This window comes from Podarcis bocagei (genome assembly GCF_964188305.1).
Source record: "Podarcis bocagei genome assembly, chromosome: 17".
Taxonomy (NCBI): Eukaryota; Metazoa; Chordata; class Lepidosauria; order Squamata; family Lacertidae; genus Podarcis; species Podarcis bocagei.
Genome location: NC_138143.1, coordinates 6,464,741 through 6,480,143, shown reverse-complemented (window position 1 = coordinate 6,480,143; position 15,403 = coordinate 6,464,741). Strand labels below are relative to the sequence as shown.

At 47.8% G+C, this 15,403-nt stretch overlaps 2 protein-coding genes and 1 long non-coding RNA gene across 4 annotated transcripts in view; 1 reads left to right on the top strand and 2 right to left on the bottom strand.

Moving 5' to 3' along the window:
• Positions 1 to 31: 31 nt before the first annotated feature.
• On the bottom strand, positions 32 to 5,563 carry EBP (EBP cholestenol delta-isomerase). Its single transcript, XM_081177231.1, has 5 exons — positions 5,442 to 5,563; positions 3,645 to 4,014; positions 2,862 to 2,898; positions 1,740 to 1,870; positions 32 to 1,025 (listed from the first exon to the last, which is right to left on the bottom strand). Exons 2-5 carry the CDS (start codon positions 3,958 to 3,960, stop codon positions 814 to 816), a joined length of 696 nt encoding a protein of 231 aa, XP_081033357.1. The 5' UTR covers positions 3,961 to 4,014; positions 5,442 to 5,563; the 3' UTR covers positions 32 to 813.
• Positions 5,564 to 8,980: 3,417 nt separating this feature from the next.
• PORCN (porcupine O-acyltransferase) overlaps positions 8,981 to 15,403 on the top strand; it is a 28,778-nt gene continuing 22,355 nt past the window's right edge. For both annotated transcript variants that reach the window (XM_081175766.1, XM_081175765.1), the window contains exons 1-3: positions 8,981 to 9,122; positions 12,170 to 12,314; positions 15,127 to 15,319. In XM_081175766.1, coding sequence (XP_081031892.1) covers positions 12,179 to 12,314; positions 15,127 to 15,319 — 329 coding nt within the window. In that variant the 5' untranslated portion in view covers positions 8,981 to 9,122; positions 12,170 to 12,178. The remainder of the gene's footprint in view (positions 9,123 to 12,169; positions 12,315 to 15,126; positions 15,320 to 15,403) is intronic.
• LOC308576467 lies at positions 10,474 to 12,152 on the bottom strand. Its single transcript, XR_014003253.1, has 3 exons — positions 11,899 to 12,152; positions 11,222 to 11,525; positions 10,474 to 10,974 (listed from the first exon to the last, which is right to left on the bottom strand). It is a non-coding gene; the product is annotated as an uncharacterized lncRNA (long non-coding RNA).

Sequence of the window (15,403 nt, the reverse complement as noted above, 5' to 3'; positions counted from 1 at the left end):
GCCATGCACACAGTTTCAACAGACAAGGAAACAGGTGGATCATCATTTATTTAAAAAACAATTGTATCTCATTTTACAAAACCAGTGAGTTCAGCAGCATATGCGAGGTACTAAAGGTGTTCCTTTGAAAATGTACTGAAATGCTTAGGAGCATAGTTTACAGAAAAGAAACTTGTTTCAAAAGCAGGAGAAAGGTCCCCTCTTAAGAAGAGACCTAGATGTGAAATCAGCGTAATATTATTAATGGTGGATTTTGTGCTACCTTCACAACTAGATACACAAGCATCCCAAACAGAAATTAAAACAACTGGATGCTTCTACTCTGCAGCCTCATTTAGCTTGAGATATAACCCTAACCCCAGGGTCTAGCAGTCACACAGAGCCCTATATGAAGTCTTCATAGCACTGCTCTGCTTAGTCTAATACAGAATTGCATGATGGAGGCTATCCATAATGGGACCTGCAACCCATTTGCTCAGAAGTAAAACCTACCAAATTCAATAGGGCTTCCCCTCAACACACTCTCCCTGCCTTGCCCCAGCTCTCAGTTCCAGAGGTCTTTGATAGAAGTCTCTTCTGGAAGGAGCTGCAGGACAGAGCATATTCCAGCAGCTGTAAAATAGATACAGAAGGCCATTCCACTTAATCCCGAGGAGGGGTAATTGGTGGATACTTGGAGAATGTCCCTAGTTGATGGGGGCAGTGGACGAAATAAACCTAGACAAGGCACCAGAAAGTAGCCAACCAATCCCTGAATTATTCCAGTGCTTCTCCAATGGCATATGTGTTCATGATGATCCACTATGCAAGAGGTCAGTGCTTCTTGAATTTGCCAGCATCCGTTATCTTCTGGCAAGCGCTGAGGTGCTTCCAAGCATCCAGGATGAGGATGGAAGGAATGATGATCCACAAAGCGTTCATGAAGACAAAATAAAACCAGAAGTATATCGGGTGCCCTATCTCACTGTGACTGAAGCCCTCGAGATACTCAGTAGAAAAGTACAGAACGTCTCCATAGAGTTGGCCTGCAGTGAATGGTAGAGACAAGACAACCAATTAGAGCAGGGGGTAAGGAACCCTTTTCAGCCCAAGGGGCCACATCCCTTCATGGGCAACCATCTGGGGGCCACTTACCAGCGATGGGTGTGGCTAGAGTGGAGGAACAACTTCAACTCCTAATTTTATCCCATAGGCTACATTCAAGTCATGAACACTTCAGAGGTTTTCACACACATCTCTCCAGCCAGGTAAGTGAAAAGCATGACCACAGTTCCAGAGACACAAAAGCACACAAGGAAGCGAGTTGAGCAGGGCCAGTGAAGGGTCTGGCACAGGAGTGAGCAGGGCCTGGGAGAGAACCCTGAGGGCCAGACGCAAGAGATCTGGACAGCCACATTTGGCCGCTGGGCCCAAGGTTCCCCACATCTGGATTAGAACCAGACAAAAGAGATACACAGCCCGAATTTCCTAGTTCCATGAGTTTCCTAGGTTTTCCAGTGGTTGTAATTGAGTGTGAGAGAGATAACTGGGATTTTTTTTAAATTGTTTGGGGTGGGGAGAGGGAGAAGACAAGGGTGAGGGGTTATGGATGCCAGGAACACAAGGAGCGTGCAGCAACCTTTTCAGGCATTCTTCCAGTGCAGAACATGTGGTGAAAAGGCACAGGGGATTGGGATGCAGTTGAGCTCGGCCGTCGTTATATTTAGAAATCTGTCCTTGTGTGTGCCTCATATACCTACCCAGCGACACAATCAGTTGCAGCACAAACCGATGGGGCTGGTCTGAAAGAAATGCTAACACAGTCCAGATGGAGAGGGGGCCCCAGGCGAAGGCTGTGATGGTCTCCACACAAACTGTGAAATTGTCTGATCTGTAGGGACAAAAGTGAAATAGAAATCACTTGGGGGTCAAGAAGTATCCAAACTGTTTTTTGCACTGCATTTCTCTATGGTCTCACTCTTCACATTTCCACCTCCCCAGCTCCAATATCAGATGCATTGAAGCATTATTAAGAAACAGACTTGAGTCCATAAATGCTTATGCTGGGGGGGGGAGCTTTTTCGGCCCAAGGGTTGCACTACCCTGTAGAAAGCTTTCTGGGGGCCACATTCCACTGGTGGGCGGGGCCAGAAAGAAAAGCAAGCAGAGCTTTTCTGGATGTGACTTTGTACAGCAGGCTGCATTGCAACTGCACAGAAGTCAGAGATTCCCCTTCATCTAGGCACGCAAGAGTCCAGGGACACATTCCAGCCAGGCAGAACAACTCAAGGGGTGTGTTCTGGGGAGCAGAGGGGTTGCCTGGGGAAGAGTCCTGAGAACCAGGCAGAGAGGCCTCGAGGGCTGCATTTGATACCCCAGCCCCAAGTTTCTCCAAGCCTAGCTTAGGCTACAACAAATGTCTTCTTCTTTAAGGCACAAGGAGGCAAATTTTCTTGTTTTTTGCTGCAACGGATTAACATGGCTACCCCAGAAGCTTTTAGCACACACCCAACAGTTGCTAACTAACAACTAGCCTTCACCCTGCAGGCAGTAAGCAAAATGTTAACCATCTAATGCCAACAACAGTGGCTTCTCAGGTAAAGTATTATTCGCCCCAAATGCAAGCTCTGCTGAGGAAACGCAAGAGAAATGACTCGGGGTAATCCCATGCAAGGCTGTCCCACTTTACCTCCTTATGGGCTGCCATGTTATAAGATGTAGCTTAAAATATGCATCTATAGCCTTTTAAAGCTGTTAGTGCTCCCCCACACCAATCTTTCTGTTTCTAATGATTCAGTGCTGGATCTTTGCATGACTGAATCCTTTTCCTCCATTACGATATAGACAAACAGCTATCCCACCACCTCAAAGCAGACACTCACATGACGTATCTGCTGTCACCTTTGGCGTATTCCTTCCCTATAGCATAGTGAGGAGAGAAAATAAGGCACAACATTGGTTATAATAAGCTGAGAAGCACAAAATTTCACATGAATTGAAAAGCTTGTGTATTTCACTAACTAGCAATTAGGTAAAGAGAACTGTTCAGACTTTCGAATTCAGCACCAATTTCCAAGTGGAAACAAAGCCAATTTAAGCATATTACATCTCTGCAAAAAATAATAATAATGCTACTTTGTTCTATTTGCTGGTTTGGGGAGAAAGGGTGGGATAGATACTGAATAAATAAAATGAAATGTTAATGATACAGTGGTGCCCCGCAAGACGAATGCCTTGCAAGGCGGAAAACTCGCTAGACGAAAGAGTTTTCCGTTTTGGAGGTGCTTCGCAAAACGAATTTCCTATGGGCTTGCTTTGCAAGACGAAAATGTCTTGCGAGTTCCTGCGGGTTTTTTTTCCTTTCCCCCCCTTTTTCTAAGCCGCTAAGCCGCTTATCAGCTGATCCGATCAGCAGATAAGCCGCTAAAAGCCGCTAATAGCGCTAATCTGCTAATCCTTCAATTGGCTTGCTTCGCAAGACGAAAAAACCGCTAGACGAAGAGAATCACAGAACGGATTCTTTTCGTCTTGTGAGGCACCACTGTAGAGTCTATATAATGCTTCCCTTATTTAACTGCTACGACATACTTTCCCCAGAACTGGGAGAAGAACGCTGGTGTTTTGCATACATGCCCTTCATCCCCCCACCATCAAGTCAGTCTTACAGAGCTGTGAAAGAAAAGATTGGTCCCCTGCGATTTCCTTGTGGTACAGGCTGAACCAGCCTTCAATGACACCATGAATAAAGCCACAGACAGCAAACCAGCAGACAGCCAAGGAGCGCCATGTTCCAAACGGTGCAGCTGTCCTGTTCTGCCATCTTGCTATGAGCCAAGTTACTATCAGCAGGAGCCCAGAGACAGAGAAGAGGAAAGTCAATATCTGCCACATGGGGCGGTCATTGGGGACGTAGTGTTGGAGCTCCAAGTTTCGAGGCCAGTAAGGGTGGGGGACAGCAAGGTGCTTCGCTTCTAACCCCATGGCGCTTGAGGAGAACTAAACCAAGTTGCTGAAACCGGTGAATGCTCTTTCGCTCTGCAATAAAGAAACAGAGTTGGTAATGTTAATTCGCTAGAAAGCACATGTGAAATGAATATGGATTCTGGGCTAATGAGTTACCATTGTCACAACTATGGGAAATGTTTGAACTATTACTTAGAAGTACACAGAACAATGTAATTTGAGGTCATGGGGTGTCCAGAAAACTAGAACTGTAGCCCATATCAAAAGGGGTGGAAAGACTACATATACAAATAAATCAATGCGTTATCTAGCCAACAGATTTACATATAGGTCCCCATTGTTTAGTAATCCATAATATATTTCCTTTAAGAATCTTTTGTTTCCAAACCTCCATTAGATAAGGTGACTCCAGAAGTAGTAGATAGAGGAAGCAGGAAACCACCTCCAGATGAAGATTTCTCTATGCTGTCTTCCTAACACGCAGCAGCCTGGTCATCACAATATTTTTACACCTTCCACATAAAACTATGTAGAGCATGGATGGGGAACCTCTGGTCAAACTGGGCCCACCAGAGGCCCCAATTGGGCCCATGAGACTGTTTCCCCCAAACCACACTGCACCTGCTGTGCAGCAGGTACTTCTTTCTTCTTTGGCGATCACTTGTAGTCAAGTTAGATTGTCTTCCATGAATATGGTCTTAACAGTGTGTCCATAAGTGACTGTGGAGGTCAACTCTGGATCCGTGCATCCTTCCACAGTGGGTACATAGGTTTCTGGGCGGAAGTTGATCACAGTGAAGATCTTCCAAAACATACCTTTCTCTTAGCTTATTTCTCCTTTTCTCCCTGAGTTTGAGCTTTTTCAAAGTCCATGACACCTTTGGTCATGTTGTTCAGATGCCTGATTATCATCTTCCAAAGCAACTATTCTATTCCAAACTTAAAAATGGAAAGCGTAATGCTGGTGGTCAACAAAAGAAGTTCAAAAACTTTCTCAAGGCAAATCTAAAAAAAATTAGTATAAACACCGACAACTGGGAATCTGGTCTGCGAGCGCTCCAGTTGGAGAACAGCTTTTACCAAAGGTGTCATGGGCTTTGAAGATGCTCGAACTCAGGTGCGCAAGGGAGAAATGTGCTAAGAGGAAGGCACGCTTGCAAACCCTCATTGTGATCAACACCCTCCCAGAAACCTGTGTCCCCCCACTGTGGAAGGACACGTGGATCCAGAACTGGCCTCCACAGTCACTTACAGACTCACTGTTAAAACCGTGTTTATGGAAGACAATCTTACTCCGCTAAGAGTGATCGCCAAAAAAGAATACAGTTCTCCCGATGTGCATTCATCAGAGACGAACTCGCATTGCCCCTGGGCATGCACAGAGTGCTTTCCCCACCACCACCCACAACCCGAGGTTAGGAAGAGAGATGAGAATGCATTGCACCGCTGCACGCCTTCCCCACCAACAGCAATATAGGCACTTCCGAGCCCTTACTTACCAGCGCTGCCCTCCGTCCACAAAGGCGCCTGCAGAATAAATGAACCTGCAGCTCAGCAGCTGCTTCCCTCGCCGATATCGCCCTATTACCTCCGCAGCCAATAGGGTTTCCCTTCGGTGTTGATTGGCGAGCACTTCACCCAATCATCCTGCAGCGAGTCGGAGGCGGGCGACCACCTAGGCTTCCAACGGGAGCGTAAATATCGACGTCACGGGCAGCTCAGCATCATGATTGGTTGCGGAGCGGCTGAGGCGATGTGAGTTCATGTTGTAGATCTGTCGGTTGTTCCTTCCGCAGACCTAGTTTGCCTACCTGAGACCCGAGGACTTTGCCTGGCCCTCGGCTCTTGCGCCACTTTGGCCGCTTCACTTCCAGGGTGGCTGGGAATGCTGAATAGGAGACCCCTGTCCTCTGGCCCCTTAATTTGCCCAGAGGCACTCTGGCAAATTAAAAGTGCAGGTGGATAGCAGATTTTCAGCCACTCTGGGCAACTAGCAGCAGTTCATCTTTTATAAATTTTTATTAAAATAAAAAAATTCCTTCCAGTAGCACCTTAAAGACCAACTAAGTTAGTTCTTGGGATGAGCTTTCGTGTGCATGCACACTTCTTCAGATACACATTAGATATACATTTTTATTAGATTTTCCACAATGATAACAAAAACCACAAAGCAGAATGATACACAAAAACAGAAAAAAGGGAACAATAAACAGATGAACAATAACAACAAACTTAATTCTTCACAAATCCAACCTTTTAAACATCTTGGTTGACTTCCTCAAGTCCCTCCCTTCTGAGTTTCCTTGTAAAAGTAACAGCTTTCCAATATCATTATTAAACTAAAACAATTTCCAATCATAGTCCATCTTATTCACTTTTCTTAACATTCTAAATCCCATTTATTTAATTATAACTTAGTTTAATCCTAGGCCTATTTGTTTCTTTCAAGTAATTTCTAATTTTTTATATTACTTCCAGCACTTCATAGTATTGTTGTGAGGAGGATAAAATGGGCACAGGAAGACATATAAATGCTGCCCTGAACTCCTTGAGCAGGGACAGGCAACCTAAGGCCCGGGGGCCGGATCCGTCCCAATCACTTTCTCAATCCGGCCCGCGGACGGTCCAGGAATCAGTGTGTTTTTACATGAGTAGAATGTGTCCTTTGATTTAAAATGCATCTCTGGGTTATTTGTGGGGCATAGGAACTTGTTCATTATTATTTTCCCCCAAAATATATTCTGGCCCACCACAAGGTCTGAGGGACGGTGGACCGTCCCACGGCTGAAAAAGGTTGCTGACCCCTGTCCTTGCGGAATGGGCAGGATGAAAATGGCAGTGTGCACACATTTAAGTTTAAGGGTGCTTGGAATTGTAGTTTTTTTTAGAGGTAAACTACAGTTCCCAAGGGGACGTGGGTGGCGCTGCGGGTTAAACCACAGAGCCTAGGACTTCCCCATCAGAAGGTCGGCGGTTTGAATCCCCGCGATGGGGTGAGCTCCCATTGCTCAGTCCCTTCTTCTACCCACCTAGCAGTTCAAAAACACGTCAAGTGCAAGTAGATAAATAGGTACCACTCCGGCGGGAAGGTAAACGGCGTTTCCGTGTGCTGCTCTGGTTCGCCAGAAGCGGCTTAGTCATGCTGGCCGCATGACCCGGAAGCTGTACGCCAGCTCCCTCGGCCAATAAAGCGAGATGAGCACCACAACCCCAGAGTCGGCCACGACTGGACCTTTACCTTTACAGTTCCCAAGATTCTTGGTATGTGTATGTGCTTAAAATGTGTTTTAAATATATGATATGCAGGTATATGGGAAGTATACAAGCATTTTCCTGTTACTGGTATTGACTACACAGAGAAGTCTGTGTTACATCCTGTGTACATGCTACTGGCTTAAAATACAGCAAGGTCATTCTTTTTCTCAATTCAGATTGAAGCTGTTTGGTGGGGGAGCACATCAAAATACATTATTTAATAAGAAACAACAGGATAGAGATGGACTGTATCTGATGCTGTTTGTTGGTGACTAAACCTCTGCATCCTTGGGAAAGCACATCATGCACAGTAAACGGGTCTGCAAACATAGCCATAATCTAACAGGTGGGGGCAGAGGAATTATACCTCTCAAATGTAGTACTATCTTTCCATCTCTAAAATTGGCAGATGTTTTTTGGGAAGTCTGATTTCTTGATGCTATAATGTATATCATGTGCTTGGAGATTTCTTGGAATATACAGTTTAGAAATAAAATAAAATCAATAAATCAACAAACTGTGCTTGGTTTATCTGCACTGCACACAGCATATTTTCCTGCTTTCCAGTTGTGGCACAGATTATGCTGTTCTGATGTGGTTGGATACTATGGGTGGGATTCACCTAATGAACTCTTGTCAGCAAAAGCCCTGCCGTAAGTGTTTTGTCTACAGTAGAGATTGCCATGTCACACCTGCAAGGAGCTTGATTGACAAAAGATTACGAGAGGATTCTATAAAACTCACTCCCTTAGGAAACGCAGAGTTGAAGATAAATTGCAAAAGGAACACTGATGGTTTGTAAAATTAATAGTTGTACTAATTAGCCCAAATAGCTTCAGCTTTCTGTCATTTTATTGTTCTTGTTGGAGGAGTTAAATTTCCATACATTGTGTGCTTAATATCCAGGTCCTGTGAAATATTTTCCATGTCGTAAGTACTTGGAAACGGTTGAGGCAGTTGGCTGCGTTTAGCCTGGTAAAGAGGAGACCGAGGAGATATGATAGCCATCTTCCCATATTAAAAGGGCTGTTGCATGGAAGAGGGAGCGAGCTTGTTTTATCCTACTCCAGAGGCTAGGACTGGAACCAATGGATTCAAGTTACAAGAATAGAGATTCTGACTAAGTATCAGGAATAACTTTCTGGCAGTCAAAGCAGTTTGTCAATGTAAAGGTCCCCCTCAAAAGGTGATGGACTGGAAATTTTTAGGCAGAGGTTGGATGGCCATCTGGCATGGACGCTTTAGTTGAGATTCCTGCATTGCAGGGGGTTGGACTAGATGACCCCGTGGGGTCCCTTCCAACTCTACAATTCTATGATTTTATCATTCTACTCCAAATGTTACCATCTAGTTCCCCCCAGGCTCCTCCTATTCACTCCTGTCCATATCTGCACCGCAAACGTCCATAAATTCTGTGCTGGTTGTATCTGCCAAGGCTTCCCTAAAATATTCACGGGTGTGTAGCTTGGTGAGAATGCTGCCGGGCAGTTTTGCCCCCTGTCCCACCGAGTGCGTGTGGACGCGGATGCGCGCTCGCACCGCGGATTCCTCCCCAATCGCTTGAAGGATTCGCAGGAGCGCAAACACGAGTCGAACCCGGGAATACGAAGCTATTTTATTGTATTTTTTTTTTTAGTTTCCCTGCACCTCTTCCGCATTGGCTGCCCACCTGCACCCTCCCCCATCCCTTCCCTCGGATTGGCCACTCCGGAGATCCAACTGTTCCTTTCCGGCATTCCCATTGGCCTCCCGACTCGATCCGCCTCCAATTTTAAAAGGGATTATTGCTCCTCTTTCCCAGCGCCGACCTCCCCTTCCTTTCCCAGTTTCCAGCTGGGGGGGTGGGGGTGGGGGTAAGGGAGAAAACCCGACTCGCATCGTCCCCGGAGAGCTGGAAAAGGAGGGTGGTGGAAGGAGGCGCCTCGGTGAGTTCGCCGCGACCCAGGGGCTGCCTCTTGAAGAAGCGCAGCTGGAGCTGCAGGGAACATCTGGCCGGAAAGGAGAGAGAGGGCGCACGCTGGGGGAGGGGGGCCAGGGCCTCTTCCCGGGTCTCCCGCATTGCAGCTAGGGAAAGGGCATCTGAATCCGCCTAGGATTTGCCCCCTCCTAGATGTGAATCCCTCGAGGGCACGTCGAGATCCACGGAGCCAGGGCATCTTTTAAGGGGATTCTCCCCCCCCCCCCCGTTCCTAGATAGAATCTGTCTCCCCCAGGGAAACGGGCCGGTGTGTCCTGGGGAGAGCGAGGAAGGGGAAAGGGCTTCCCCCAGAGTTGCATGCCGGAAGGGGGAAAGGAAAGCGGTTTCCGCGCAGGAGGATCCCGATCTGATTTTCTCTCGAATCCCGACGACCAGTTTTCCTTTGTCTATGGTCCATGCGTTTCCCCAGGCAGCGTTTCCTTCCTGCACCTAGGAAATCCCCGGCCTGCAAAACCGCTCCCTGGATCTTCCAGCAGGCGGGCTGCCGAATAGGCCGCAGCCGCCCTTTATGTACCCGTGATCCCTCCATATGCAACCTTACAGCCGTTCAACTCATTTATTCATCCATCTCATATTTCTCATCGGCCATCTCTTCTGCACCATAGATTACTATTCCTCTGGCTATTCCCTTCCTTCTTTTTTCCCTTTCTTGTCCATCATCCGTGGTCACAGGAGCCCCCAATATTTTATTAAAATTGGCACCCCTGGCCTTGGTCCATATTTTGGTGGAGCTGGAGATGCTGTTCAGTAAAGAGCTTCCTAGCACGCAGTTGGCACCATGGTCTAAACCAGTGTTTCCCAACCACTGTTCCGCGGCACACTAGTGTGCCGCGAGATGTTGCCTAGTGTGCCGCGAGATGTTGCCTGGAGGGAGGCGGGCGAGTCAGGCGGCGAGAGGCGGGGCGGCGGCGGCGAGGAGAGGCCGCCCAGCGCGGGGCTCTCGCCGTCTGCCTGCCTGGCTGCCTGCGAGCTCGGCGGGCAGTGCCTCCGTCCGCAGCGCCCGCCTCGCGGCTCTCATTCCCTGCCCCTGCCAAAGCTCACCCAGCCAAGCCGCGCTCTCCTTCCTGCCTCGCTTTGCTGCCTCCTCCCCCCCCCACCCCCAAAGCTTGGAGGTTCCCCGGCAAGGGGGAGGGAAAAAAATTGAAACTTACACTTTCGTGCGTCCCTCCCGGCGTGACGCTGCGCGCTGACGTCACGGGGCTGTAATGGTGGTGTGCCTCGAGATTTTTTTCATCAAACAAGTGTGCCTTTGCCCAAAAAAGGTTGGGAAACACTGGTCTAAACCACAGGGCCTAGGCCTTACCGATCGGAAGGTCGGCAGTTTGAATCCTGGCAACAGGGTGAGCTCCTGTTGCTCGGTCCCTGCTCTTGCCAACCTAGCAGTTCAAAAGCACATCAAAGTGCAAGTAGATAAATAGGTACCACTCTGGCGGGAAGGTAAACGGCGTTTCCGTGCGCTGCTCTGGTTCGCCAGAAGCGGCTTAGTCATGCTGGCCACATGACCTGGAAGCTGTACGCCGGCTCCTTCGACCAATAAAGCAAGATGAGCGCCGCAACCCCAGAGTCGGTCACAACTGGACCTAATGGTCAGGGGTCCCTTTACCTTAAAGAGCTTCCTGCCTCCCTTTCCCTGCCCTTAAAGGAAGCTTTTTGGAGCTTTGGGAATAACATATGCTGGTAGTCTTACTCATATTTTTACCAGGCCTGCATACAGCCACTCAGCTATCTGCCCTGTGACCCGTGAAGAATTGCTTCCAGGTGATCAAGCAGAGGAAGCTTAATCTTAAATACAGTGGTACCTCGCAAGACAAATGCCTCGCAAGACGAAAAACGCGCAAGACGAAAGAGTTTTCCGTTTTTTGAGTCGTTCCACAAGACGAATTTCCCTATGGGCTTGCTTCGCAAGACGAAACGTCTTGCGAGTTCTTGCGAGCTTGTTTCCTTTTTCTTATAGCCGCTAAGCCGCTAATAGCCGTGCTTCGCAAGACGAAAAAACCGCAAGACGAAGAGACTCGCGGAACGGATTAATTTCGTCCTGCGAGGCACCACTGTAGCTTTTGTATTTGCCCTTTTCAAGCAAGTAACAGGTTTTATTGAAACTTACCACCATTGCAAGCATGTTAAGGGCTGCTACCAAGAGAAGGCCTAAACAGGGAGCTTCCCCTGCTCCTTTATTGCTAATGCACAACAGAGGACTTGCAAAAAATGTAGTACAGTGCGGCTTTGTGGGTGGTTTGTGCACCATTGCTACATGTGCAATGTGCCCATCACTGCTGTGCCTGTTGCTTGCCTTAAGAAGGATCACCATGATGAGATGATTCCAGGATCTAGGCAGATTCAGCATGCCTACCTGAGCTTTAGGGACGCGGGTGGTGCTGTGGGTAAAACCTCAGTGCCTAGGACTTGCTGGTCGCATGGTCAGCGGTTTGAATCCCCGCGGCGGGGTGAGCTCCCGTCGTTCGGTCCCTGCTCCTGCCCACCTAGCAGTTTGAAAGCACAAAGTGCAAGTAGATAAATAGGTACCGCTTTATAGCGGGAAGGTAAACGGCGTTTCCTTGTGCTGCGCTGGTGCTGGCTCGTCAGCTGCAGCTTTGTCACGCTGGCCACGTAACCCGGAAGTGTCTTCGGACGGCGCCGACTCATGGCCTCTAGAGCGAGATGAGCATGCAACCCTAGAGTCGGACACGACTGGCCCATACGGGCAGGGGTACCTTTACCTTTACCTGAGCTTTTGTGGAAGTAAGCATGTGCTGAAACTAATCCTTAGCTTGCTCTGTGTTCAGAGGGAGTAGTGGAGGCTTAAAGTAAAATGCAGGTGTGCATGTTCTGCAACTCTATACCACCTGAGTACCCAAACCAGCGCATGGTGGCATGGATCCTGGAAATCCCACCTGGCCTTGCCTCTGGAGACGGGCACATGTGCTAGAGCTAGCTATGGGGAGGGGATTTCTCAGCTACCCGTCTTGACATCCCTTTGTCTCCTGCTTCTTCCAGGCAGCGGCCATGGCCACATTCACCCGGGAAGAGTTCTACCAGCAGCTCCTGAGCGGCTGCGTGTTGCCTACTGCTCAGCAAGGCTTTGAGCAGGTCTGGACTCTTCTGCTCTTGTGCCTCGTGTGCCGTCTCCTCTGGAGATTGGGTAAGTGCAGACAATCTTATGCACGCAGTCCTCTAGGGCATTCATCAGACCCTGCGTTACAACCCCATATTGCTTTCACTCATGATCTGCATCTAAATCCACCTTCCCACAGCTCTCTTGCTTTGCGCAATTGCATCACAGCTGCGGCCCAGTGGAAAGAAGACTGTTCAGAAGTAATGGTGTTATGAGAATGAGTCTTGGGATTCCATATGCCCCCCCACTAGATTTGACAGTAATTGGGGGACATGTGGCCCTGCAGATGCTGTTGGACTACAACTCCCATCGTTCCTGGCCATGCTAGCTGAGGCTGATGGGAGTTGGGGAGATCCTAGTTCCCTACTCCTGTTCGCAGCCAAAGCATCCTTACACTAAAATGCTCAGAACGAAGTGCTCCATCATTTAAGATATTGTTATGATGAACTAAGAAATGCTGTTGTTATCATTTAATTTTGCTTGAACCATACATGCCTAAACCAGGGCTGACCAAGGTCATGCTTTCCAGACTTCAGTTCCCATCAATATCAGTTGCCTAGGACCCTCGTACTTACGGGATCGCCTCTCCCGGTATGCCCCGCGGAGGACATTAAGGTCCATAAATAGCAACACCCTAGTGGTCCCGGGCCCTAAGGAAGTCAGATTAGCCTCAACCAGGGCCAGGGCCTTTTCAACTCTGCCTGGTGGAACGCTCTGTCTCATGAGACCAGGACCCTGCAGGATCGGATTTCTTTCCGCAGTGCCTGTAAGACAGAGTTGTTCCGCCTAGCCTTTGGTTTGGAATCAACTTGATCCCCTCCCCCTCTTTTCTTTTTCCTTTCTCCTTCTGTAATGGAACTCCTATTTGAGGACTTCCCTGGCTTTTTTCTGACCCACGTAGGACCAGTCTGGAGAGTTGGCCTTGGTGAAGATTTGACGTTTTCATCCCCCAAAAGTTTTTGATTTGAGTTTCTACTGAAATGAGGCTGCATTTTAATGTACTTAATCTTGTTTTTAAGTTGTATTTTAATCAATTGTTTTTACCTGGTGTTAGCCGCCCGGAGCCCGGTCTTGGCTGGGGAGGGCGGGGTATAAATAAAATTTATTATTATTATTGTTATTGTTATTGTTATTATTATGAATGGCAACAGTCGAGGGTGATAAGACTTGTAGCTCAAAACATGTGGAGGGCACCCCATTGGTCACCTGCTGGGGGAAAAGGCACACACATGGTGCCTGCTTTTCCTCCTGCTGCAACAACCAGGGCTCTCTCTCAGTCTGAATGTCATTACTGAGCTACATCCCTGGACGGAAAGCAGCGCCAGAGATGAGATGGAGGGCAGAGTTCCAGACAGACTGGAGCAATCCTCAGGGAGTGGAGAAGCCACAGCATCCTTCCCTCCACTCAAAGCTCAAGCGTTTCCCTTTATTTGTAGTGGACCTGCTGTTTTCAGCGTCCCCCTTTCAAAGTGGCTTTTGCCTACCAGGTCCTAATGCAAGCCCCAGCTTTCTTTCACCTTCTAGTTACAGCTCCTACCCTTCTTACAACTGTAGCATAAAATGACCCAGGAGGGGACTCTTGAGTGTCTTCTTTCTCTTCCAAGGTAAATACACAGCTGGGGAGTCTGGAGGAGGGATCTTGAGGGAGAGGGCGTAGCTCAGTGATGGAGCACCTGGTTTGCACACAGAAGGTTCCAAGTTCAAATCCCTGCAGGGAGCAGGTGATGTGGAAGGCCTGAGACTGGAGAGCTGTTGTAGACAAAACAGTCCGTGCCCCTTCCAAACCATCCGTTTCAAACCACTTTAAATAGTCATGGCTTCCCTCAAAGCATCCTGAGAGCAGTAGTTTGTTAAGGGTGCTGAGTGTTGTTAGGAGGCGCCTATTCCCCTCACAGAGTTACAATTCCCAGCGTTCCCAGGGAATAGGGATCGACTGTTAAGACCACTCTGGAATTCATTATATATCATTTCCCAGTAGGCTTTTACCTTTTTATAATGAATTGAAGAAAACGTTGAAAATAACTTTTGTAAAAAAACACCAGAAGCCTTCTTACTAGGTATTTTAGGCCAAAACATACCGAAAGAAAAGAGGACTTTCTTTATGGATGCCACTACAGCAGCAAGAATGTTGATTGCACAAAATTGGAAGACTGGAGAAATACCATCTAAAGAACAATGGCAAGAGAAGTTGGTGCACTATGCAGAACTGGCAAAAATGACAGACAGGTTAAGAGAAAAAGACAACAGCGACTTTGAAAAAGAATGGGAACCATTTATATCATACTTGTAGAAACAAAGAAAGTCGATAGACTTAATGGCAGGATTTAAATAAGCATTCACACTATTAATATTAGAAAATGTCTAGAGAAATATTATGGTGTATTTACTTTTATTTTTAGGTTTGACGTTATGTTGTTAATAACATTTTCTGTTAGGAGGTAACAAAGTGGGTGAAAAGAGAAACAAACCAGAAGTGGAAGTTGGGTGAAGCCTAGGAGGGGAGGGAGGAAGGAATACGTAGTAACTGTTAAGCCTTTGAGATGTATGTAATGAATGAAAAAGAAAAATGAATAAAATTTATATATACATATATAGAGAGAGAGACCACTCTGCAAATTGTAGCTCTAAGCTCTAGGAGGGTAATTGGGGTCTCCTGACAACATTCTTCACCTCGTAACAAGCTGCATTTCCCACAATGCTTTGGGGGAAGCCATGACTGTTGAAGTGCTATGATACTGCTTTAAATGTATAGTGCAGATGGGGCCATGGGCAGCTTCCTATGTTCCCTGACCTTCTCTCCACCTGACCTCCATTTTCCTCTCTGGCCTTCTCCTCGCAGCTCTGCCATCCTACGTCAAGCACCTGAGCACAGTCGCCAGCGGCTTCTATGCCCTCTACCACTTCTTCCAGCTGCAGATGGTCTGGGTCGTCCTTCTCAGCCTCCTGTGCTACCTGGTGCTGTTCCTGTGTCGCCACTCAACCCAGCGCGGCGTCCTCCTCTCCATCACCATCCTCATCTACTTGCTCATGGGGTGAGTGCGGGCGAGGAGCAGGGAGGGAGGGCTGCTCACAGGTTGCTATAGTCATAAGCGGTTGGCTGGATGAAGAGAGTAGTT